This window comes from Leptonychotes weddellii, chromosome 5 (assembly GCF_054177405.1).
Source record: "Leptonychotes weddellii isolate Sample4059 chromosome 5, ASM5417740v2, whole genome shotgun sequence".
Taxonomy (NCBI): domain Eukaryota; kingdom Metazoa; phylum Chordata; class Mammalia; order Carnivora; family Phocidae; genus Leptonychotes; species Leptonychotes weddellii.
Genome location: NC_138373.1, coordinates 89788558 through 89814544, shown reverse-complemented (window position 1 = coordinate 89814544; position 25987 = coordinate 89788558). Strand labels below are relative to the sequence as shown.

Here is a 25987-nt window from a genome sequence, read left to right as displayed (position 1 = left end):
AAAGACATTATTATTATTATATTTTTGGTTATCAGGATTAGATGTACTATTTTGTAGAAGTTAATTTGTATGTAATTATACAATTTGAGATATAGCATTTTGTTAGAATGTACTTACTGTTATACATTTAATTCCACATATTATATGCATTTTTCTCAAAATAATGTAGTTTTAGATACTATAGTATACTTACAGATTTGAGATCTTTTCATTTGAGATTAGATAAGAATGTGAACCAATAAGTAACATGTAGTTTTGAATAATTTAATTTCTGTACTTAATTTGTTTTATTTTATTCCTCTTAGCTTACAACTTTTCTCACAGAATAGATCATTTGTCTTTTGGAGAGCTTGTTCCAGGAATTATTAATCCTTTGGATGGAACTGAAAAAATTGCTGTAGATCGTAAGTATTTAATAATTACTGTGGGAATTTGCATGCAGGCAATTACCTTTATAACTTTAATACTAACACATTTTTAATAATCCTCTTATGACAAATAGATAAATCTTTAAGTAGATTAACTGGTTGATAATTTTATGTGGAAATGTATGTAGAGAGAATTTCCTACTTGTGGATAAAATTTATATGTTAAAAAATGAGCCATAAGAACAAAAGAAATTAGAGTAAGAAGTAAGCAGGAAAAAAAAAAAAGACAAGTAAGCAGGAAACAGAATTTAAAAGCTCTCTAAATAAATGAAAAGTAAATATGTTAATAGGGCTTACCTGCTTTTCCATATGCATTAAAGAAAGAATAAGAACTAAAAGTTTCAACATTATAAGAAGAATTGTTTGTATAGGTTTAAAGTTCTAAAATGCATATTTACCATTTTAGAAACCTCTTTGGGGAATTTTACAAACATCAGAAACCTAGAGTTAGTTATTCTAGAATAGCTTAGTTATTAACACAGTCAGAAGTAGTACATTATAGCATAGATACCTTCTATTACTTTTTAACCTTCCATTCCATTTAAAATTTAGGTTTATCCAAATATGGATGGATTATTTTCTTAATTTTATAACAAGGAATCTATCTTGTATTTCTTGAAGGTTTTTGGTTGCCTTTCCTCTACTGAAATAGTCCTACTGTGTGACATGCCCCACCTATATGACCTTTTAAGGACATGTAAAGCTTCCTGTGCTACTAGGAATTCTAGCCTTTGCAAAACTGTAATTAAGGATTTCATTTTTTATTAGCTAAAATAGATTTATTAATATTCTTTTCAGTATTTTACTCTTTTATCATAATGTAATCAGATACATCAAAGATGTTTTACTTGGAATACTGAGTTACATTCCTAAGTATTTTATGTTTGTATGGGTCACTTAAGGAAACTTGAGTATACTAAATTTGGAAATTCTGAGAATCATAAGCTTTATTCAGTATATAATCTCATCTTTATGTGTAGTTCATTGTATACAGATATACAGTAGATGTTACTTAGGAGATGATCATTTGAAAACATGTTGATTAATACTTTGTTTCAAGATGCTAAAATGACTTTAAATTTTTGTACAGAAACAATTCTAAATATAAACAGATTAATTTTCAAAAGGCTGTTTTTGAGTTTACTTGTTCCTAAATTCACAAAGACTAAGTTACGTTATAAAATGTCACCAGTGTCAGTAGGTTATTCAAAGTTTTAAAGCAGGTGTACTCTTCTCCTTACTACTATATGTTTTATTGGGCTTCTTTTTCCAAAAAGAAAAAAGAAAATCCGCATTACAAATCTGTTGTGTCAGGTAACCACTCCCTCCTTGATGCTCCCCAGAAGTTTTGAGGGGATTACTTAGTACTTAGATCTTGAATGCTGTACCAATTCGGACAGACCCACACCTTTGGAACAATTTGTGGCTTGCAACAAAATTTCATTCAACAGCATCCACTTCCCCTCCCTATCCCACCCCCCCAGCTTTCCCTGACCTGGCCATTAAATTATCTCACAAATTTATGGCTTTTCCTTGAATTAACATTGATCAAAAGGCCTTCAGTAGTTCTCTGGCCACAGCTTAAATGTTTTCCAGTTTTTCGTTTCATGTGTCTTTGACCCTTTTGGTTATTACTCATTGCACTTCACTCCTCACATGTGGTGAGATTCCCTTTGTCCATCATGTTTCCCCCCAAATGATTATCCCACCCATGTGTACAGCATAGGTTATTGCCTTGCCACTCTCAGTTTCATCTTTTGTTCATTAATATTTAAGACTTAAACACCTTTTTCTCCTAGCACTTCCAGCTCACTCCTCTGTTTATGACACAATAGTTTATTTGTAAAACACCTCCAAACTAAGCATAGATAGAGCAATTCACCTTACATCAAAGAAAGACTCAAAGGATGAAACTGAAGACCATCTACAATTAAAAGCCATCTATTGGTGGTGGACAAAGTTGACACTTTTCTGCCCTAATATTATCTGTGGCAATATTTAGGCTATTCAGTTGAAACTAATAATAGAAGAACTAGTCAAATACTGTTCATATTTTTGAAAGTTATATTGGTACAAGTGGTAGGTGAAATAAGTGCTAAAGTTGAAACAGGTTTTGTTTTATTTTGTTAGAAACTTGTTTAATGTTAGTATTTGAAGACACCATTACACTTAACCTCTCCCTCCTATCTTGTTTACCCTTCCCTCCCTTATTCTGAATTACACTAAGATAAGAGAAATTGGATTGATGGAAATAAAAATTCACTAAGGTTGAGCAAAAGAAGATAGACACACAAAAGTACATTCTATGTACTTCCATTTATATAAAATTCTAGAATAGGCAAAACTAATCTGTGATGATAGAAGGTAGATTAATGGTTGGCCTAGGGTTGGAGATAGAGGGGATTGACTGCAAAGGGGTATGGAGGAACTTTTTGAGGTGGTGAAAATGTTTTATATTTTGACTGTGGTGGTGATCATGTGGGCGAATACAATTGTCAAAATTTATCAGACCATATATTTAAGGTTGGTGTATTTTATTCCTGTACACAGTTTCCATAGATGGTTATGTGGTGTGAGGTACATCTGTTTTCATGTCAAATGTAATGAGGCCCTATTACTTACCTAATTCTAACTACAGATAGATATATCTAATTCTAAATTTTATATAGACCTAGAAAATTAACATGTTCTAGAATATAGACCTAGAAAACTAACATTTAAGCTGTGGCCAGAGAAGTACTGAACATTAACAGGTGAACTGTTACCTGTTTAAGGTTAATTAATAATTGGTAATATATTGATATTTATGACTTGTATTAAACCTAAAAATGCCTGAAGACTATAAATAGGATCCTTTGAATTATGTAGTAACCTCAGACCATAAGTGAGTAGGTTTGTTGTCTTCCTCCTGTCGTATCAATTCTTTGTATATATCCGAAGGCTGGCTAATTCAGTTTTGGTTTATTTGTATATCTTAAGATATTAGTAGAAAATGAAAATGTCCTGTGGTGATTATACTATTATAACTTTATTCTTACTAATTTCTGTACTATAAAGAAGTGCTACTTTTATTTTTCACATTTGATAAAAGGATAATAATGTTATAAAGGACATCTAATGACTAGTTCATTTTTTTAACATCTTCTAATAGATGTGTATATGTGACATTTTATGCTTATTGAGAGCTTGTTTACCAAGTATGAGTATATTGCTTTCATTGATCTTTTAAATTTGTTGTTGTTAAACACTAATAAGTAGCATTAAATTTCAAGTTAAGTGTATTTAACAGAAGGAAGGTGTATTTGGCAGTAGTATTGTTGCTATTGGATTGATGAAAAAAAAAAAACACATTTTGTTTTTGTTTTAGACAACCAGATGTTCCAATATTTTATTACAGTTGTGCCAACAAAACTACATACATATAAAATTTCAGCAGACACCCATCAGTTTTCTGTGACAGAAAGGGTAAGTTGAATCCAACTGATAAAATGATATATATATATATATTTTAGCATTTTATAGTCCTGCTACAAAATAAGGTTAGAGTTGGTACCCTACCCCATTTAAAATTGGTGGAAGTTTTGAAATGCATTAATATTTTAATGAATAAAAATGGATATTAGTATGCTTTAGAGCAAGAAAAGAAGTAGATTTTAAAAATCTAGAATGCCTTCTATGCAGTTTAAACAAAATATTAAACTATGATAGTATTAATGACTTTATTCTTAATAATTTTGTAATGTTTTCTCTTGTATTGATATAATTAGTTCTTATCTGCCAGTGGACTCTCTGATTTCTGTATTAGTTTTTAATTAGTGTACCTACCCTGGGGCATGCATGGTTCTTGTGGCTCAGATAGCAGACTTAGAGGGCGTGCCTTCCTACTGAGTTGGTGCTTTTTATTCATCTAAGAGGACAAACGTTCTGCAGTCTCAGGGTGGAGGGGCCTTATAAGTAAATATTATGAGGAGCAGAGTTTTGGAATTGGACAATTTAACAGACTTCTCATATATTCTGGGGTCATGTTTTCTTATTATTGTTTAAGAATGGTGAATATTCAAATATTAATATCCAGAAGAGTTCCAAGGTTTGCAGACTTGATTTTTGAAGTGTAAACAGGATGGAATGAAATAGAGCTTTTCTTGCTCAGTGAACACACTATGGTAGGTTTATGATTTTAGTTGCATTCCTTTCAAGAGAAAACTTCTTTTAAAAACTAAACCAGTAGCTTAAATTTTGATCTTTCAAATGAGGGCATTCTCTTTTCTTCTTGTATTTCATACAGTTTAAATAAAATGACAACAGGAAGTGAAATTGTTTCTAAATCTGATAATTTAAATGACAAGAAATATAATTATTTTGTAAATTCTTAGCAAAGAATTGTTACAAAAAGTATGTCAAAATATGAACCTGGCTTTTATGGATTTGGTCAGTGCAGATGCCATATAGTTATTAAGCTCTTGAGCTCAGTAGAACACTTGTATGTAAAGTGACCTTTTTGAGAAAATAGGAAAGTGACTCTGCTCTTTTGATTTCCTTAGAAGCTAATCACACAAAGAATACAGAATAACTTGATGATCTCTGAAGAGCTTAGTCTAGTAGGACAATTCATAAAGAGATTGGATATCCTTCTTGTACAGTTGGGCTGTAGGGCTTCATATGGACTGTGCAAGTAACCAGATGATGTGAATCCCATTTTTCTCCTTCTCCTGTCTCTCCCCTTTCTTTTAGGAACGTGTCATTAACCATGCTGCAGGCAGCCATGGAGTCTCTGGGATATTTATGAAATATGATCTCAGTTCTCTTATGGTAACAGTTACTGAGGAGCATATGCCTTTCTGGCAGTTTTTTGTAAGACTCTGTGGTATTGTTGGAGGAATCTTTTCAACAACAGGTTAAGATTCATTCCTTTTTCGTCTAATTTTTAGAAGTGTTATACTGAAATTAAGGTGCTTTTACTTAGAAGAAGCAAGAAATATATACATTCCCATGTTTTGATATTTAAAAAATTTTTTTCTGTAAGATTTAATTCCAAACCTCCAAAATTATATTGATTAAGCATTAAACATAGTTAAGTTTACTGCATTCAGTGATTTAAGGGGGATTACTTAGTGAGCTAGAAAGATCCTCGAATGAATCCAAGTTCTGCCATTTACATGGTGGTAGCCTTGTAATATAGGACATGTACCTTTTCTGAAATTGTTTTCTCATCTATAAAAATGGGAATAATAATATCTAACTTATAAGTGTGTTATAGGATCAGATGAGAAAATGCCTAGAAATAGTAGACACTTGAATGTAAATTTTCTTTTTCATTTAAGGTATTTTTAACTGTACAGTATGTAAAATCACGTCTTGTACTTTGAACCATGTGCAACCAGAATTTTCAATCAATGCTGCTTTTATGATTTGGGGCTTTTTTTGTCCTGAGCTTATGAGATTATCTCAAAGATAATATACGGAATCGTAATCATGAAAATCTGAGCATTAAGTACAATAGATAAAGAAAGGAAACTGTTCCTTCTCTATCCCCAACCCCTATTCAATATTACATGGAGCTGTATAGGTTTGTATGCTTTGAATTATATATTTTAAATGAATGAATAGGTTTTCCTATGAAAGACCTTGTCACTACTTTATTTAAATTTGTTTAAATTTGGGGTGCTATTATTTATTTTTCAAAGTGGTATGAGTGTGAGATGTATAAAGTATCCTTGAAAAGATTGCTTTGTCAAGGTCATGAATTATGTGGCCTTGTGATTTTGAAAAGAAATCCATTTGTTTTAAAATTCAACTGTCTGGTTATTTTTAACCGTGGAAATGAATCAAGCAAACTGCTTTGTTTCCTTTCTTGATCTATTCCATTGTAATTAGTGGAGTTTTTTATTCTTATGTAACAATTTAGGAAATAATTTCACTAAAAGCATCATTTTATTAAAAACAACTTATTTTTTATTACAGGCATGTTACATGGAATTGGGAAATTTATAGTTGAAATAATTTACTGTCGTTTCAGACTTGGATCCTACAAACCTGTCAGTTCTGTAAGTGCTACAATATAAATGGTGTTGACCTCTAACTCATAGTACCATTGTTAAATCTAAACAATAGCTTTTGGTGCTCAGAAAGAAATTGCCCAAAATAAAGCGTTGTGTTTAGAGGGAATATGTAAGGAATGTTTTCCTTACTAACTAATGCTTTGGTCTTCTCTTCTCCGTAGGTCCCCTTTGAGGATGGCCACACAGACAACCACTTACCTCTTTTAGAGAATAATACACATTAGCACCTCCTGAGTGAAGGAGAAAAACTTTTTGCCTGAGACATAAAATCTTTTTTAATAATAAAATATTGTGCAATATATTCAAAGAGAAGAAAATATGAATGAGAAGTGGGAATCATACCTAGGAAAAAAAGAAAAGAAAAACCCAAATCGAAATCCTATATATGTTGTGTCTGTTACACATGTCCTAGAAGAAATTATGCAGCTAATCAGTGAATAAGCCCAGCTGGAGTATTGCTTTGAAGATGACCCCTTCTGATATTTTCATAGCATATGGGCAGTATCGAAATCAGAGCTTGCTTTTTGGTGACAAAGAGCCTGAAGGAAAGAAGTCAAACCACATCTAAAGAAAAAGGGATTGATAAGTGCAAATGTTTGCGTCCTTCTGTTTTTAAAAGATATGTCAGAATAAAATATGTAAAACATATGGAAAACTAGTCTAGACTTTAAAAAGTTGTGGTCAGGTCACACTGTTATTAAAGGAAAACAGGGATGGGTCCCTCTGTTATAGCCATATCAGTGTTAAGCCATAATGACAAGGCCATTTATCCAATAATTTGGTCTGAGGAAGGTAACTGCTTTTCTTTAAACTCTGGCTATTGGCTTTTTCTGACTGTTCAAGGCAGGGTCGTGGAAGACTAAGGTGAATTCTTACAGGGGCAGGTACGTAGGTGCTATAATATGTAACAGATATCATTCACAAATTGTATAGTGGGCACTTACATAGGGAGAAGAAAGCACATTTTTTAAAAAGATGCTAAATTTTCTAATCTGATCCTTATATTATTGGTATACTTTGGGAGCGGGAGGTGAGTAATAAAAAGGTCCACTACTGGTGATGAAAATTATCAGCTTGTAAAGTAGTAAAAGGAAAAGTAGAATATTTTATATGTGTTTGGGTGAGGGGTAACAGGGTAACTTTCAATAAAGTAGAAACATAAGGCAAATACTTAAATAAGGCAAGATCATGTCAGATCTGAGAGATGATCATTAAACAATGTCCGGTAAGCTGTAAAACTGGATTATGAGTGTCTGCATTCAGAGTGTCCTGAATGTGACATTTTTTGTTATTAGATTGTGGTGTTCTAGCTTTCTTATTATTTAAGGATTGCTTTTAAATTTCCAGACTATGAAAGACTAAAAATAGAGGGAGATTTCGCTCAGCTTCCATTAAAAGCTGTATTTGGAATATGTGTGCCAACATCAGTTTTCCTTTTGTAATACTTAGTGATAGAAGAATCAACTACCAGTCCACAACAGTTTAAGTCCTTCAGAGAAATGGGGAAATAAAATTCCAGGTAAGTAGCAAGGACAAGACTAAAAGACTAGATTTAAAATGGTGGTTTTTGGACATAGGATGTCACAGATTATAGTTTTACAAATGGATTTTTTTTTTAAAGATAAAAAAATGTTTTCTTGAAAATAGTGGGTACAGATAATGTCTAGGGAGAGAAGGAGAAATACCGATGGAACTGCTTTGAAGTAAAGCTTATGTTGAATGGCACTCTGCAGGAAATAACAAAAGCATTATTGTTTAAAATAGACACTTTACCATTAAGAGCCATTAAGTTGACTGATTAACACAGGTGATATAACATGCACTGAAAGATTTTTTATTCCAGAAAATTCCAAATAACGAATGAGCCTTCTCTGTTATTGATTTGTTTTTTTCAGATACTATTTCCAGTGTAGTTAGACTAGGAACTAATAGAATGTCTCTCAGAAGGAATTTTACTTAGAATCTTAGCTATTTTAGACTGAATCTTGGTTCTGTGAATCTGCTTGCCAGAAAGTTCATTCAAACTTCAGGGTTGGTTGGTTTGTTTTTTTTTTAAAGGGAGGTAAACAATATTGATTTAAAATTATTTTCTTCTAGGATTTTAGCAGTTAAGTGTCTTTAAAAAGGATTTTAAAATTATTTTGGTGCTTACATATGATTTTTAATTGTTCCCATGTTTTCCAAATACCTTATTAAAATTTTAATGTAATTAATCTGTCCCATTAAAGCTGACTATAAAAGGAATTTCTTTAAAGCAAAATCTTGCTTTGCCATTGATTTACACTTTAATAGTTGAGAAAGGTTTCTACCTGACACTCCTCAGATAGTCAAAGTCAGGTCAAAGTAGTAAGATTCTGACCAGCCTTTTGGATGGTGAATGATGAAGTATGCCTGCATACTGGGATTTGTTAGGAGTTTCTGACCTCACCAAGTGTTTCTTTTCCATTGCCGAGAACACTGTTCTGACCTACTTATTATGGAGCTTTGGCTTGTGCCTAAGGGACCACCCTCAGTAAGGTACCCAACTTTATTACTTAATCCTCCTTTTTCATTTTATTAGAGTATTCATAATATTTATATATTCCAGCCTAAATATTTTAAAAGTTGAGATTTCCACTTATATGAAATAGGTTTTTTAAAAACTGTGTTTTGTATACTTTGGCCTCTAAAAAGAGATGTGAAATATTTAGGTGAATAATTCTCTGCTGCGGTATTTGTACAGTACAAACTACCTCTTGGGAAAAGCTTAACCCAGTATTGGAATTACAAAATTACTTCTAATTCTCAATTTAGATGATTAATACCACATTTTTCTCACATGTTTTATGATAGCACTGAATTTTCATAGAAAAATTAACTAATGCAAGCAAAGTTTGCAATCTTTAATACAGGCTTAACTTTGGAATTCATAAAGGAATGACTTAAGGTCTAATTTTTTGATGTGATACATAGGGATATTTTATGCATCCTGTCTTTTTATATCCTGAGTTAGTAATTCAAGTACCAGAAAGTAAATAAATTTTGCATATAAATATGCAACTTATCTGCTTCAAAATTTAAAACTTTGAATCTTGAACTTGAGTTCAAGATGCATATTTTTGTTGAAAATTATTTAAACCTGAGCCAGAGGACTTTTAAAATTTCATCATGCCCTTTAACCTAGTAATTATACTTTGGAGTATGTTTGGAGCTCTGTTGTAAGCCTTCTGGAAGCCAAAGTGTGTCACCCTTTGTCAGCACTATCCTAACTAGATCACCATGTGTTCACTACATTATGGTATGATGCCAATATCCAAGTATTTCCTTATTGTAGTTTTCCCCTACTTTTGAAATATTTTTTAGTGATAAAATCACCTTGCATTGTCTTAACCGTAGGAAACAAACTGCTTTGTATTTTTTGGTTTTCTTGTGTTTTTTTGTTTTAAGAGAGAAGAGCATACACAAGACTCATTTAGAGTCTCAATCCTGAACATTTGGACTCTAAATAAATGACAAATATAAATTTCTTTGTCCTTTTACAATCATGTACCCCCAAAAAGCCTCAGTTCCTCATTATTTAAGCTTCTTTTTCCTCATAGGAAAACTATATCAGTCTTTAAATATCACTCTGTTACATTTGCTTTTGCTCCAGATGGAGCTAAATTACTGTATGAGATTGGATTTCTTTTGTATTTTCATATTAAAAAGTGAATGAGTGATGCAAATTGAGCAGTTGACTCAAGTCTATAAAACTGTCAACAGAGTTGAATATAAGATTATAATCAGTGAAACATTTAAAATAGTTTTATCTTAGCAACTCCTAATTGTATTGGATGTTTATCAGAAGGAATTAAATTAACAACTCTTCCAAATATCATAACTCATTTATACTATTTTGTGTAATATTTTTAAGGTAAAACTAAGCAGATATGGGGGAAAGTATACATTGATGAAAGCTACATACTAAAGCAGAATTTCAGCAACAACTGATACTACTATAATACTTTAGAATCTTTCCTGTTTTCAAGCAGTTACGCAAATCAACTTGGTGATTTCTTGTATTAGACTTACCTTTAATTTCTTAAATTGATTGATACAAGTTGCCCAACCTCACATCTCCCCACCTATTTATAGTTCCAGGTTGGAATCAGTATATCAAATAAAGTAGGGACACACCAATGTTTTTTATCTGTGTACCAGAATAGGGGTTTCTAGCTGTTAAAACTCGATTAAGCGTCCTTTGCCATAACTATCTCCACTTCAGGTCACTGCTGTCTCTCAAGCCAATTACATCTTAAAACCAACTAGTTTTATTTCGTTAAATTAAAAAATATATATTTACAAAGTAATCTAAGCAGTGAGCATTTTTCCATACCTCTCTGTGGGCATATGGGACAACCATTACTTTTTACTACAGACAGTTGTTCATGTTCCCAGAATATAATTATTAAATTTGCAGTTCTAAAAAAATAACCCTGTGGAAATTCACATGTGATGCCTGTGAACTTTGAAAATTACTGATGTTTGGAAACTTCAGGCTGACCTACTTTGTTATGTCCATTGTATGATAACACACTATTTGGGTATTAGTCCCTTCTCAGATCAGTTTATCTACCCTGAGATTCTAAATCAGCTGTTTGAATGAGATGTTAACTGGAGGTGATGGTGTTGGGTTAGTATAAAATTAGTTATCTAAGAAATGTTTTTTCTGAGTTGTATGCACATCTGCCTCAACTTTTTCTAGTATTAATTGCTTTAGGTGGTGACTGTTTTTAACTGAAATATTACTGTATCAGGTATGTTGTGGGTAAAGAATATAGGGATTACCAAAACTTCTTTTTAAACATAGATACCTTTTCTTTGTACTTACCGTCCATCCTCTTTTCCCCCAAAACAGAAGGTTCTTCTCATTACATTGTAATTGTATGTATTAGGCATTCAATTAAGTGGTCTTGATATAAAATAATTAGGGATTTTTCTTTCATAACAATACCTATTTTTATTGCTTAATCATCACAGAACTTTGTGTCATTTCTTTAATACCACAGATAAAACATGCTTTAAATGTAACCCTATTAATGGTATCAGAAAACATTTAAGCATTATGTATCTATGTGTTAAAATTTATACTCATCTGGTAGTTTCTTTGGAAAATTCTATCTTTTTTTCTCTGGGGAGGGAGGAGATCTGTAGTAGTTAGCAGTTAAAGATACAACACTAGAAGAGGAAAACATTTTTTTTAATTCAAACTTTCATTTAATCAAAAGTCAAAATGAATACTTGATCAGTGGAATTTATGGAATTGGTGAATAATCAAAAGATAGTAAATTTTTAGAATAATTATGTTTTATCCAGTCTCATTGAATTATAACTTGATTTCATTTTTATCATATCTATAGTTTGTATCTTAATCCGTGTAACTCAGAAGTATCATATAGACATCTCAAACTAAAGATCACCAAGTGCTTTGCTTCAGAGCTGGTTTTTCTGCCCTGGAAAGAAGTTCCCAGACCTTAGATGAGATTGGAAAAGATACTGCCCAGAAGAGCTCCCCCCAGATACCCTTTATGGTGTTCAGAAAAATCTCAAGTAATACCGGACGAGAAGCTGCCCTCAAGCCTTGTGCACTGCAACTACATGCGCAGCTTTCTGAGTATTACTAATTATTCCAGAAAGTGAGCATGCTTATAACTGCCTTCCTTACCAGTTTATGCTTGTGTAATTTTCTAGTAGGTGTGATTATTTTTAGTTACTTAGGTCCCAAATACTATATTTGAATAATATTCCATGTTTTTAACATGAAATGCTGCAATCCAACGTACACTGATCTCTCAAATGCGAGGAAAGTCAGGATAACAGTTATATTATTAATATAGGGATTTGAGAATAAATACAGTTTTTACCCATTAATTCATTGGTATTATACATAAAATATTTTTAAATAAACAACACCTATTCTCTAAACTGACAGTCATTTAGTGAAGTCTATCCTTTTCAGCTGTACATTGTACAGTTAACATTGTGCAAGTGGAATGATCAAGATACTAGCAAGTCCTGGTGATCACAGAAGGGTAATCTTCACCACATTGCAGAAAAAGACTAAATATTTACATTTATATTTAAAATTTTGCTTTCCTCACTGGCAAGGATCAGGGGACTGTTTTTGTTTTTTTTTAAGATTCTAGCCTAGTACCTTCCTCCCATTAGTCACTCTCACCCTGAGGCCTGAGCAAAATAAGCTTAAATAGAAGGGGTTTGGTGACTTCAGTGAACAAAAAGGAAACTCTTGGGAGAAGGTTATCAGGAAAATGGGTGATTCAAAAGATGAGGAAATAATAGTTGTCAGTTTCAAATTATGAGAACTAATTTTACTTATAAGCATAAACAGTCCCAATGCAACTATGTACGTTTGAGCCCTCATTCTGTACATAATTATTTATATCTCATTTTTTTTTTTTTTAGATTTCAGAAGTGGGTGTAGTTGAGGGAAGTGCTAAATGTGAACCCACTTTTCCAATTCCCGCAGCCTTCAATCAAGTCTTCATGGTATAACACAAAAAGGAAGCTGAGATTTCAGTAGAGAATTATTTCTTTTACAGTATTTCTGAGGATGAGAAGATCATTCTTCCTCAACTTAATCTTGATTTTAAACCTTTATACTGGGTACCTCAGAATGATTCCAAGGTTAGAACTGCCTTTTAGCATATTTCAGCTTCTATCATGTGTTCTTCCATGTTCATGGAGTCAAAATTAGTCCTCTCAAGAGAAAAAAACCTAAATATGGACAGATAAATGTACTTTGGTGTTTTATATTCAAGGGCACAGAATGGAGTGTTAGGAAGCAATCTGGAAATAATTTTTCCTAAGATATGTATGATTATAGGCTAGGATATGCTTTCCTTCTCTCACTGAAATAAAAATATATAGGTAAGAAACATGAAGACATGACAACACATTTGACAGGTAATGAGCTTGGGCATATTCTTTGTTACTTCCTAATCTTGAGAACCACAGTTTGCTGTTTTAGAGGTATCCAAAAGGTTCCAGATAAAAGGAGCTTGCCCAGTGTTCTTAGACCTTAAGCGTGCTGGATGCCCTAAAGTAGGAGAGGAATTTATAACAGAAGCTCACAATGAAGAACCAGACATTCCGAGCCATCTGAGATCTTGCAATGAGAAGGCGCCAGGCGATGAGGAGGAGGGCAGTATTAAAGAGGTAGTGAATATTTCGGAGCCTGGGGAACAGACATATAGAATCAAAGTTAAAACAGCACCAAAGACCCAACTGTATTATCTGAAGCCTAAGTGTGTTGTTTCCTGGTTGTGACCAGCAAATTGTTAGGTGCTCACAGGTATGTGGCATGACCTTATGACCTTTTGATTTTTACAGTTCTTATTTCCACAACATGCCTTCTGAATAATCAGATTTCCATAGTATTCCCCTGACTAGTTTCTCTTTCCCATACCTCTCCCTACTTTAACCTATCTTACAAACATGACTAACAATCTTTCTTAAACATACTTTGATCATATTACCATACCACAAATCTTCACTGGTTCTTGCTCAGTAGAAGGTAAGTTCTAAAGTTCTCAGTCTGCTATTCAATGTTCCTCTCTGTTTGCAATTTACTTTTCCAAGCTTATAATCTGTGCATTAAAAACCCTTTGCTTCTAACAGAATTATATCAGACTGTTCTGGTTCTTTGTCCCATATGGAATAATGACTGAAAGAAATTTAAGGCAGTTTAAAGACTTGAAGAATGGTTGATTTGCCCATGTTAAAGAGCACAGTCAGGTTTCCTGCTTGTTAGGTATTCTTTATATCACATTATGACAAGATGTGGTAGAAGAAACAGAGAAACTTGGGTTCAAATCTGGTGCCTCTACTTCCCACGTCTTAACCATGGACAAGTTACTTACCTTCTTTGAGTCTAAATAGTTTTTGGATTAAAAAAAAGAAAAAATGGGATAACAAAATAATACCTCCCTCCTAGGGGTGTGGTGAAATCTAGGTGAAACAGTGTATTACAAGAAGAGAGTATACCAGGAAGGACCTGTAAGGTAGTAAATGCTCGAAAAATGTTAATTCCTCCCTTCACCCGCTCAAATTTCATGTCTGGTATAAAATCAGATACATGTGATAAGTGCTTAATAAATATTAACTGACTGATTATTCTTACCTTTTCAAATGTTGTTTTGCTTCTGGGATCCCAGCCATATCCTCTTTCAATAAGTACTTCTTAACTCCTAAAACATAATTTTCAATGTATTCCAACCAGTTCAACTGGCGCACATCAAAGTTGAATACCTGAAAGGCAAGAAGAGATTATGGATTGCCAGATTTTCATTGCTGGAGACAGTCACCTTGTCCTTTTGATGAAGTTTCTTTTACATAAATGAGTGACATTTGGTTTGAGAGACTTGGTTTGGACCCCTCCAAAGCAGATTATTTGAGCTGTTACTTCAAAGGCATTGACAATATGGGTTGCCATTTACACAGAAATATTTAAACATAGATCAAGCACAAATATTTGACTTTTGGGAAGTCTTGTGAGGGGAAACTTAAAGGAACTGGCATTAGTCTGGTAAAAGCTACTTTCATTTCAAGCAAATGGGGATTAATTATTTTTAAAAGTGATGGAATAACTTTGGTTAGGGACCAAAACAAATTGTGCTTCTTTTCCATTCTTAAATTTTGGTGGTGTTTCCTTGGCCTACCGTCCTTTACTACTTCGTTGTGCAGATTAAGGTAAACTGGATAAGCAAAGCCTTATGGAAAAGTTTAACAGAATTTATATTCTGTATTTGCTTTAGAGATGTTATCTACTATGTGTGCTGTTTTGATGCCCTTCAAAAGCATTTAGAGTTAAGTGGTAAGAGTTAGTGCTTCTCTTGGAACACTAGTGCATTTCCTCCTCTTGGACATAGAATGCCATGAAACTATATTTTCCCTTTCACTTTGCCACCAGAAAGCTCAAAAACAAATTTCCTGCTTAACTGCAGTGACTAGATAGGATCTCGTAGCCTACACATGGATGGACATTTTATTTTTATTTTATTCTATTCTATTTTTCTTATCTTTGACTTCACATTTTAACATTTTCCCTAGTTTGACATTTTATTTCTCTTGTTCTTTTATTATATGTGTTTATTGCAAGTTAAATCTTTGTGAAATTATATGGAGTGTTAACAAAGCAGATGAGATTGAGTTCCAGAGAGCTTCATAGACTTGTCCAACAGCTGAAATGCTTTCCAAAAGTAATTAATCACTTTGGATATGTTTGTTTTCTATAGTAGTACTAAATATTACTTATTCATCTATGTAAGAGGCTTTTATTTTTATACTATTTCACATTTCTAAGTTAGATTTCAGTGAGGCCCTAGTTTGGAATCCTCATTACATAGGGCGAATCAAACTCAATTCTAAGCCAGAGTTTGGCAATTATACCAAATTATTCAGGACTGTTACCTTTGCTAAGATATTTTGAAAGCGTATGTTAAATCCATAGCAGATTTAATTTTTTTTTTCCACAAAATTTTTGGTTATTTTACGTTAAAATAGTAAAATGTCAAAAAACGAAACTCTAAGCTATTACCTTTTGAATTATTTAGATGGATAAATTCCTTGGAGAGAATGCAATAAAAATAAGCGTACATGAGATTTGAAGCTAATTTTAAAAATAATTTACAATAGCTAGAGCTTTTTTTTTTTTAATAAGCTAGTTTGATCATTACACATTTTAAACAAGTGCTTAGAATAATTTTGGCTATACAAGGTATGTAAACATTTCTGAAAATAGCTCTATTTCATGTCAGGTTTAGAGATGCTCAGCAATTATTTCTAAATCTCTAAATCTCACTTGGTGTACTTAATATATTTAATACAACACTTAACGGTGTTTGACTTTGCAAGTGACCCTTAGGTCCCATGACCCTAAGTAATTTTAGGGCTTTATAGTTTTTGGATTTGAATCCTGCTCTGTGAGGCTGGAGTGTAGGAGTAAATCCCTTAACTGGCAAGTGAGGCAAACTATGGCCTTCTAACGTTTCCTTCTCAGTTTGACTTGGTCTCTTCTATATGCTGCCAAGTACTAGATAAATCAAGAAATGCTTTATTCTTTAAAATAAAAAATAGTAGATAATGTCAATCAAGAGAGTGAAAACTTTGAAGTTTAGTTGAAAACTAAGGATATGCTTGGGGAACGCCTGACTCCTCAAGAAGAAAAAAGCTAGGAACATGTACAAAGTATGAAAGATTTCTTTCTTTTTTTTTTTTTTTTAAGATTTTATTTATTTGACAGAGTGAAAGAGCACAAGCAGGGGGAGCAGCACAGGGAGAGGAAGAAGCTGGCCCCCTTCCGAGCAGGGAGCCTGATGCGGGACTCGATCCCAGGACCCTGGGATCATGACCTGAGCCGAAGGCAGATGCTTAACCATCTGAGCCACCCAGGCGCCCAGTATGAAAGATTTCTATATTTGTGGATTTCAGAATATGCAAAGATTTCAGGACCTAATGTCTGCAATTGCCCAGAAGCTAATGTAAAGAAATAAATGGCACTGATGCTCAGCAATTAAAAGTGAAGGCCTGTCTTGAGAAAAGTCTGAATTGTTGAAGATAGGTCATTAGAGGGAGAGGGAGGCTGTCTGTGCTGTCAGTGTGCTAGAGGATGGGAGGGAGGTCTTGGTGGGATGCACATGTGAGGAGGGGTTAGCTTTGGAGATGCAGAATGATTTTGATTTAACAAGAAGAGTGGATGTGTTTATGAGTGGTAAAATTAATGATTTTTTCATTGAAGTCCTATGTTGTGGGGTTAGGGAAAATATAGAGGTTTGTTGAAAACAGCCACCAAGGGCAAACAGGGATTGAAGCAAAGTATGTGAAATGTGACTGCAGGATAGCAGTGAGGATCTAATCAAAGTCAAGAACTCAGGTCTCTTACATTAACTTATGTCCTGCAATTGTGTCAATAGCATGGACAGATTTTCTTAGGGCCCCCCCCCAAAAAAGATTGTGTATATAACTAAAACTTCCTTTATTCATCAGCTTTCCAGGTCAAATAATTCTAAATTCCAAATGAGCAGATTTTCCTGTTGGTTGTCAGCGCTCTACTTACTCTCTGATCTTCAGGACTCAGCTCAGACATCAGCATTTCCGTATTGTACGTGCTCCATTCCCAACTCCGGTTGACAAAATACTCCAGCATGGAAACGGTTTTTAAAAGCCGATTCATGACCTTTGTCATCCTGGGGTAAAGATCAGGTAGGAACAAATATCAGCACACTACTGATGGCTGATTTCCCTGTTACTCTATAGGATGTGTGACAAATTACTTTCGAGAAAATATAAAAAATTTCACTCTTCTCTTTCCCCCATTTCCTCATCAAAACACGTATTCTTTTTTCTCTTTCCACATTAACTCTGTTGAATGAAGGAAAGGGATGAATCTAAAGGAGTTTGTTCTATTAATCATTTTAAAACCACCAAACTCCTCCTCTTCCTCTTTACTACCTTAAGAGTAGCAAACATTTTAAAAACCCAGCCTGATACGAGAAAAGAACTTACTAGGTGATAACCCAGTTTCTAGCACTGTGCTGATACTTTAAAAAATTATCCCAGCTAGTTCTCATAGCATCTGTTAGGTAGGTATGTATCTACATTTTTTTTTTTTTTAAAGATTTTATTTGAGAGAGAGAGAATGAGAGAGAGCAAGCACATGAGAGGGGGGAGGGTCAGAGGGAGAAGCAGACTCCCTGCCGAGCAGGGAGCCCGATGCGGGACTCGATCCAGGGACTCCAGGATCATGACCTGAGCCGAAGGCAGTCGCTTAACCAACTGAGCCACCCAGGTGCCCGGTATGTATCTACATTTTATGAACAGGCAAAGTGAGCTTAAGATAGATTAAGTGTCCATGATAATATAAGCATCAAAAGGAAAATTCCAACCCAGTTTTGACCAACCTGAAAAAGCCTCTGCTTTTGTAATCTCACCACTCTGTGTCCTGTTACTTCCCATGGCTGGCATATTCCCATCCTGGGATCAGGACCTGGACCATCTCTACTGTGTGAACTTTCCAACTTTAAAGCAATTTATGGAAAACTTTCATAGTTGCTCTTATTTGATCCTCACAGGTAGTAAAGACCTATATTCTTTATCTTCATCTTACAGAAGGATTAACAGGTTCAAGGTCACACAGCGAGTGCATCAACCTAGATCTGGCTACAAATCACTTTGGCCTATAGAACATTTGGCCTTTAGAACATTTATCTCAGGCCAGTTTTAGCAGTAGTGATTACTGCAGTTGACCCAGTAATGACTTGTGATGCTATTTTGGGAATTTGGTCTTATTTCTGGTCAAATCCTAACACCCATATACCTAATGACTTAAGAGGGACTGCCCTCGTTGTATCATGGGAAATTCTTAGGCAGAAGGTAGACTCGTTATTCCCTGATACAAGCATCATAAAAGGGTTCCGTTCGGCTATTATCATCTTACATTTTTGCTATCGACTGAATATCCTTTCCAAATTCATAGATTTAAACCTATTTTCACCAATGTGATAGTATTTGGAGAAGACTTTGGGAGGTGATTAGTGCCCTTTATAAAAGAGACCCCAGAAATCTCTCCTGGCCCTTCCACGTGTGAGGACACAGAGATGGCTGTCTAGGAGCCAGAAAGCAGGCCCTCAGCAGATGCTGAATCTACCAGCACCGTGGTCTTAGACTGCCCAGTCTCAGAAATCAACTTCCGTTGTTTATAACCAACCCAGTCTATTAGATTGTTATAGCAGCCCAAATGGACGACAATCTTTATCCCTCCTACAACTCTGATGTCATTGATGTGATTTCAAGAAATTTATTTTAATTTTTAAAAAATAATCATTGTAGAATGATATCCTACATACAGGAATATATCAGCATAATAGTATTTTTTCTTAGAAAACATTTATTACTTTCAGATACCGAAGTTGTTCTTAACACATAAAATGTAAAACCCATAAAGGAAAAGAGTGATTCATTTTTTTTCACATAAAAATCTAAAACTTCTTCAGTAATGACAGTGATTATTATATTCTATGCTGTCTTACATAAAGCCTTATAAAATAGGTATGATTACTGCCCCTTTTTACAGGTGAGGCAGTTAGGTATTAGAGACAGTAATTTAGGGCTCATATAGCCCTTGACTTGGTAAAGCCATGATTCAAATGTGTAAGTCAGACTCTGAACTCCATCTCTTAAGAAAACCTACACTGTAGGTAGTCCTCTTGTATTAGAAAAAGCTTCATAATCAAAGCTATGAGATAAGAAATTGACTTGGAGAAAATACATTAAATACATATTTATTCACACAAATATGAGTTTCTGTAAGTTAATAAGGTCAACCCAATAGAAAAATAGGTGAGAAGCAGAGGCAGACAACTCACAGAGGAGAAACCTTGAATGTTCAATGAACAAATGAAAGCCCAGCCCCTCCAGCAATCAGGGGAATGCAAATCAAAGTAACAAAGAGATGACATTCATTGCCATTAGTTTGACAATTCAAAAGATTGATTTCGTTTTGCCAAGTATTGATGAGGGTAATTAAAAACGCATTTTTACCCCCCCATGCTGATGTGGTAGTGCAAAATGATAGAGCTTTCCTTTAGGGCAACCTAGCGGCAGTTGCAAAATCCAGATAGCCTCCAATCCAGCAGTCACACTCCTCAGCATCCTCCCCAGACCCAGTGGTATGTTCCAAAAAAAAATGCAGGTGCACTGATATTCATTACCCCATTGTAATAGGAAAAAACTAGGCAGAATGACTTAGATTTTCAAGGAAAATTAGTGAAAAAATTTGGAAAATACGTAAGCTTGATTTACACACACGCACGCACATACCTCAAAGCAAAACTATATTTATATATGTCTATATATGGTTGTAAATGCATAGATTACACACAAACATACCTGGGAAGGGAAAGAGTCTAAAAGAATTCTAGCATTTTCTGCCATAAAGATGATTCTTAAAATTCTTATAGAAACCTACCCATTTCCCACAAATACTACAATTTAATTTCTCAAAATTCATAAAGATTTTTATTGGCTCCCTTCCACCTTTTTTCTTTTCTACTTACAGAACTTTGCTCTTTATCCAGGTCTTCCAACCCTGATAAATTTTAAAGTTTTCAGCATTTCTGCCTGTAATGTTTGTTTTCCTTCTTTTCCCATCTTTATTTAATAAGCCCCATACAAATATTTTCCCCATAGCCACAGCATCTCCTTTTCACCTTGCTCAAGAAGAACCTGATTACTGAGTTATGAGCTCTAAATAAGTTCTCTGCAAATTTGGATAAATGCAACATTGCCCAAGTTTTAGCCATTTGCAATGCTAATAAATGCCGAGAGAGACTTCTTCCTATAAAGAGACTAGCATAGAAGGCAATGCTATTCATGCTTCCAATGCTTGCTTGCAGGGATTGCCTTTGGTAATTATAATAATGATGACTCTTCAGACGCAACAGAAAATTCTTCAAGTGAGACAGAGAGAAAGGGATAGGTCCTAAGTCACACAGCTAGATGGCGACAGAGCTGCCTCAGCATCAGCACATTTCATTCTACCTTGTTCCCCTTAATTTCTTTATTCACCTCTAGGTGGCAGTAACTCTAGCTCAGGTTTCTCCAGATCTTTCCTCTTTTCAACTTCTAGACTACTCTATATTCTTCCCTTAGCTTCTATTTCCTATTTGTAAAATTGGTGTAATGAGTACATCCTCTCTGGATTGTTGTGAGAATGAAAACGAGATCATCCTACATCATCCCGCGTGTGTGTGTGTGTGCGTTACCATTTTTTGTTTTTTTTTAAAGATTTTTTATTTATTTGAGAGAGAGAGAATGAGAGAAAGAGAGCATGAGAGGGAGGAGGGTCAGAGGAAGAAGCAGACTGGACTCCCTGCCGAGCAGGGAGCCCGATGCGGGACTCGATCCCGGGACTCCAGGATCATGACCTGAGCCGAAGGCAGTCACTTAACCAATTGAGCCACCCAGGCGCCCTGTGTTACCGTTTTTAAAATTACCTAACAGTTTAGAAAACCCCAGACTTACAGTCTCACTTGCTTTGCTTTTTGGGTGGATGATTACTTGCTGAATTCACCAAGCAAGTTTCTCAACATTTAACTTCCTTTATTATGATAGAGGATTTTTAAGGTAGGGGTCCCTTTGGGGATTCTCATTACTACTGCTTCAGTTGACCCCAAATTTATGTAAGATTCAGTTGTCACCTTCAAGCCCCAGATGAAAAGAGGGCTAAGGACTTCGGGGGCCCTAATCTTCCATGCAACAACGCTCTTAAAGCAACTGACCCGGCTTCTCACCTGGGCTTCCTTCCTGTGAGCCGCAGATAGAAGTCATAGATGATGGCAGGGGCCCGGTGGCTGACTGCATTCCAGTACTGGCTTGTGATGGTGTTGGTTGTGAAGTCTGCATTTGGCCTCCTAAAAGCTCTCTCAAATGGGACTTTTTCAAAGGTTGCCAAGACTTGGAATCCTGGGGAAAAAAATAGAGTACAAGTCTGGGAGCATATAAGCCCACTGTAGTGGAGGGCATTTGCAATGGGTCAAAATGATAAAGACCAGTGATTGGCTGTGTAGAGTCAAGAATCAATCTCTGAGAACAATATTAAGATATTTATGCCAGGCAAGAGGTCACCTACAAAATCAAATAACGAGAATGGGTTCTGAATTGGGTCCTTTTCCTGAAACCTTTATCTAAAACAACTTCTTGGGGAAATAGTTTCAGTCAATACAGTGAAGTATTGTTCAGAAAAACTTAAAATCCATCATTTGGTTCCCAGGTTATCTAGTCTATTCTGAAAGCCTCAAGACAGAGCCTGAGGGCCTTATTTCCTAGGTTGGATCATTAGTTGTAGAACCATCAGTAAAGTTTCTTCTTATTTACTTAAACCTTTATAAAGGGCTACTTAAAGCTTCATAAAGGTTTAAGTGAAAAAGAGAATATTAAGGCAGGATTCCCTTGTGTTGGTTCACTTTAGATACTGGTCTTTTACTTCTTTGGTATTTCTGCTTCTCTGGGACTATCCCAGACTCCATTGTCCATCCACTCTTGTCTCCAAATTTTTTCCACAATATTTTTAATATTATTATGTAAATTATGTAGATAAAACCTAGATAAAAGTTTAGAAACTTTTAATGTACATTTGTAAAATAATTCTTTTCAAATGATATTAATTCCAATTCAATGTTCATTTTATCTATGTAAAATTTTCAAAGAATGTACCTAAGTTCATTATTCAATTATGATGAAGATATCAGTTATTATGGTAATATTGTCCTCTTTAAAGTATATTACTTGGAAATCTATATAAAATCTATACAGAAGAGATTCTCAAGAAACATCTGACCTAGGAATCTCTTTTTCCTCCCAGAGGGATTCATATTCACTTTTAAGAATCACTACTGGAATGGGTACTGCACAGAGGCCAGAGACCTGTCTTCTACTTCTGTTTGAGGTACGAGCCCTCCATATGAATTTGAATAGATCTTTTACTCTCTCGGGGCCTCATATATAAAATAAAGCAAGGCCACTAGATTATTTTTAAGATTACTTTCAACTATGACATTGTATAATTTGATAAACAGATAATAGGTTTTGGCGTGGAAGAAGAATTTTGAATTTCAGAAATGGAATTTACATGTAGCATCTTTTTATTTAAGAGCTTAACATATCTTCTTTGCTTCTATTAATGCTTGTTTTTTAATCCTGTTACTGAGGTAGAGGAGATTTATTTTTATTTCCAAATGTTTTCAGAATTATTTAGATATATGATCTAAATAACTGGATATATGATCTAAAGAACTTTGATGGCAGTAATTTCATTTTTATTGAAGTAACAACTTTACAAATAGAATAGCATAGCAGAGTGCTCTGAAATGGAAATCAGATTCTAACAAATTAAGTACATGTGATCTTTTTTAATATCTAGTACCTAAATAAAACTAGATGATCTCAAAGTTTCAGATATTTGCAGAAAACCAACTCCTAAATTGACAAAGAGTACAAGATTGGTTAGCTAATTTTCAGTTACATGCAGGATTAATTACTTCCATTCAGCAAGAACTTTCGAGGTTACACTTATGGCTCACTGTATAAATCGATGAAGAGTATCACTGACTCAATAACAAAAGGTAGCATTATTGAACTCTTCTAAATCTACTTGGTTATTGATGATCTCACAGTTGCAGTGATGTAGCCAGGGGACAAGGGACGTGTGTGTGTGTGAGCAGCCCCTGCCTCAGCACGAGGAGCATTTCCTCACTGACGTTACTTATAACTGCTGACTTTTACTTGGTTTTATCTATTTTTAAAATCTTTATAGCCAGTGGACCCCTTATTGCTTACAATCATGCACATTATTCCCACTTACCCCCTTTCTTTGATGCTCCACAGCACATTCTAGTTAACTCTTACACATTCATTATCCAAATTATTTTATCTTTTACTTATTTTTTGTCTTTTTCTCCCATTAGACTCTAAGCTCCAAGACACATTTTGTCACATTTTCCCCCTGTGGTAGACACTAAAACTGTGCGGGCAGATGCTAATAGTTATGTAGTTACATCTCTACAGGCACTTACCCATTTTTCTCCAATTACAAGGATTGAGGTTACCAGATGTACAGTGGTAGATTAATGTTGACTTAGGTCTGGAAAATGAAATAAAAATTAAATAAATACAACAAAATGGAGGACAAATGAAAGATAGGGAAAAACAACATGTAGGCAAGGATGTTTCAATAATTCCTATAACTAGGTCAACACTCCATCTTCTGTTCCTTCTTTGGGTAAAAATGCAAAATGGAAGAAGACGAGGAAAGTGTTTGTGCATGTGCATCTGAAAGAGGGCTCAAATAAGTTGATGTATTTAGGGAGCAAATGGAGGTACCATGACAATGAGAAAGTAGATCATATTGTTAACTTCTAGACATGTTTATTGGGAAAAATATAGGCTATGTTTTCTTCTAAGTCCAGTTCAGCCCTGCTGGATTGGAAAACAACTAAATGGCTGACTTCAAATAAGAAAAATTTAATTCTGTTTGTCATTTACAAACAGAGTCAAATATACAAACAACTTTTTTTTTTTTTTGTACTAGGAAATAGAGCCCCCCCCCCCCCCCATGGAGATCTGAACTTTTGGCATATATCAGGAAATGAGCAGCTGTATAAAATATAAAAGATGCCCTTATTTCACCCACTTTTATCTCCTTTGCCTTAAAAAAGGGAGCTGTATTTTAGATTACTGAATAGAAAGAAAAGCTTTTTTGGGTTAGAATTTTAAGGTTAAATGATTTAGAGTTTGTTACTTTATACAAAATACGAAGCAGTATTTATAAAATACCTCCATGCATACGTGATGGCATATTTGGAACTATGTAAAATATTGAGACCGATTCTCTCTGATATTTGGGGTCTTCTACAATCAAATGTGTATATTTTGAAACTAAGCCTAACATATTCACCCTCCTCCTCATCAAATCTTTGAAAGCTGGCTTCCACATGCGCACCTGTGAACAGCTGTGTACCATCCCACAGCCAAGGTGAGATTGACGACTGTATCAACGGGAATTAAATCTGCCACAGCCATCGGAGTAGCTCTTAAGGACCGAAGAAACCCTTTGCCAGCCTGCGAGGAAAAAGAACATTAAACACTGAACCAAGTTTTAAGTAACAGCTGGGGCTAATACTAATGCTGCTCGAAATAATAGTTAACACTGACTCGCTGCTTACTAGGTTATCGGGCTAAGGCTGACTTCTCTCAGCCTATCCAACCCCCCAGCCAAGTCCATCTCAAATGACAGCATTTCCATAGAGGTCCTCGGGTTCTGTTAGGGAGTGGAGTTCCTCAAATTTGTGAGAGGTTAATATGTTTAGTTAATTAACAAACACCAAGAATAGTTTTTTACATTTAAAAATTAATTCATAAGATATCTTAAAAACTAAGGTTTCCCACATTTCCCATTAATATTAGTTTACCATTTTATTTATTTATTTATTTATTTATTTATTTATTTATTTATTTATTTATTTATTTGAGATAGAAGAAGAAAGAACGAGCAGGAGGGAGAGGGAGAAGCAGGCTCCCCACTGAGCGGGGAGCCCAGACACGGGACTGGATCTCAGGACCCTGGGATCATGACCTGAGCCAAAGGCAGACACTTACTGAGCCACCCAGGTGTCCCTTAGTTTACCATTTCTTTTTATAATTTTTTTATTGTTATGTTAATCACCATACATTGCATCATTAGTTTTTGATATAGTGTTCCATGATTCATTGTTTGTGCATGACACCCAGTGCTCCATGCAGAACGTGCCCTCTTTAATACCCATCACCAGGCTAACCCATCCTCCCACCCCCCTCCCCTCTAGAACCCTCAGTTTGTTTTTCAGAGTCCATCATCTCTCATGGTTCATCTCCCCCTCCGATTTCCCCCCCTTCATTTTACCCCTCCTGCTCTTTTTTTTTTTCTTAACA

The 25987-nt window shown here is 34.7% G+C and overlaps 2 protein-coding genes across 3 annotated transcripts in view; one reads left to right on the top strand and one right to left on the bottom strand.

Annotated features, from left to right (window-relative positions):
* Positions 1-6804, top strand: part of ERGIC2 (ERGIC and golgi 2) — a 35592-nt gene extending 28788 nt beyond the window's left edge. For both annotated transcript variants that reach the window (XM_006747198.3, XM_081821384.1), the window contains exons 10-14: positions 306-404; positions 3796-3893; positions 5160-5322; positions 6390-6472; positions 6649-6804. In XM_006747198.3, the coding sequence (XP_006747261.1) occupies positions 306-404; positions 3796-3893; positions 5160-5322; positions 6390-6472; positions 6649-6711 (506 nt within the window). In that variant the 3' untranslated portion in view covers positions 6712-6804. The remainder of the gene's footprint in view (positions 1-305; positions 405-3795; positions 3894-5159; positions 5323-6389; positions 6473-6648) is intronic.
* Positions 6805-12626: 5822 nt separating this feature from the next.
* The window catches only part of FAR2 (fatty acyl-CoA reductase 2), a 135342-nt gene continuing 121981 nt past the window's right edge, over positions 12627-25987 (bottom strand). The window contains exons 5-10 of the mRNA XM_081818945.1: positions 25020-25151; positions 24094-24161; positions 21814-21985; positions 17580-17709; positions 14646-14773; positions 12627-13700 (exon numbers count right to left, since the gene is read on the bottom strand). Coding sequence (XP_081675071.1) covers positions 13538-13700; positions 14646-14773; positions 17580-17709; positions 21814-21985; positions 24094-24161; positions 25020-25151 — 793 coding nt within the window. The 3' untranslated portion in view covers positions 12627-13537. The remainder of the gene's footprint in view (positions 13701-14645; positions 14774-17579; positions 17710-21813; positions 21986-24093; positions 24162-25019; positions 25152-25987) is intronic.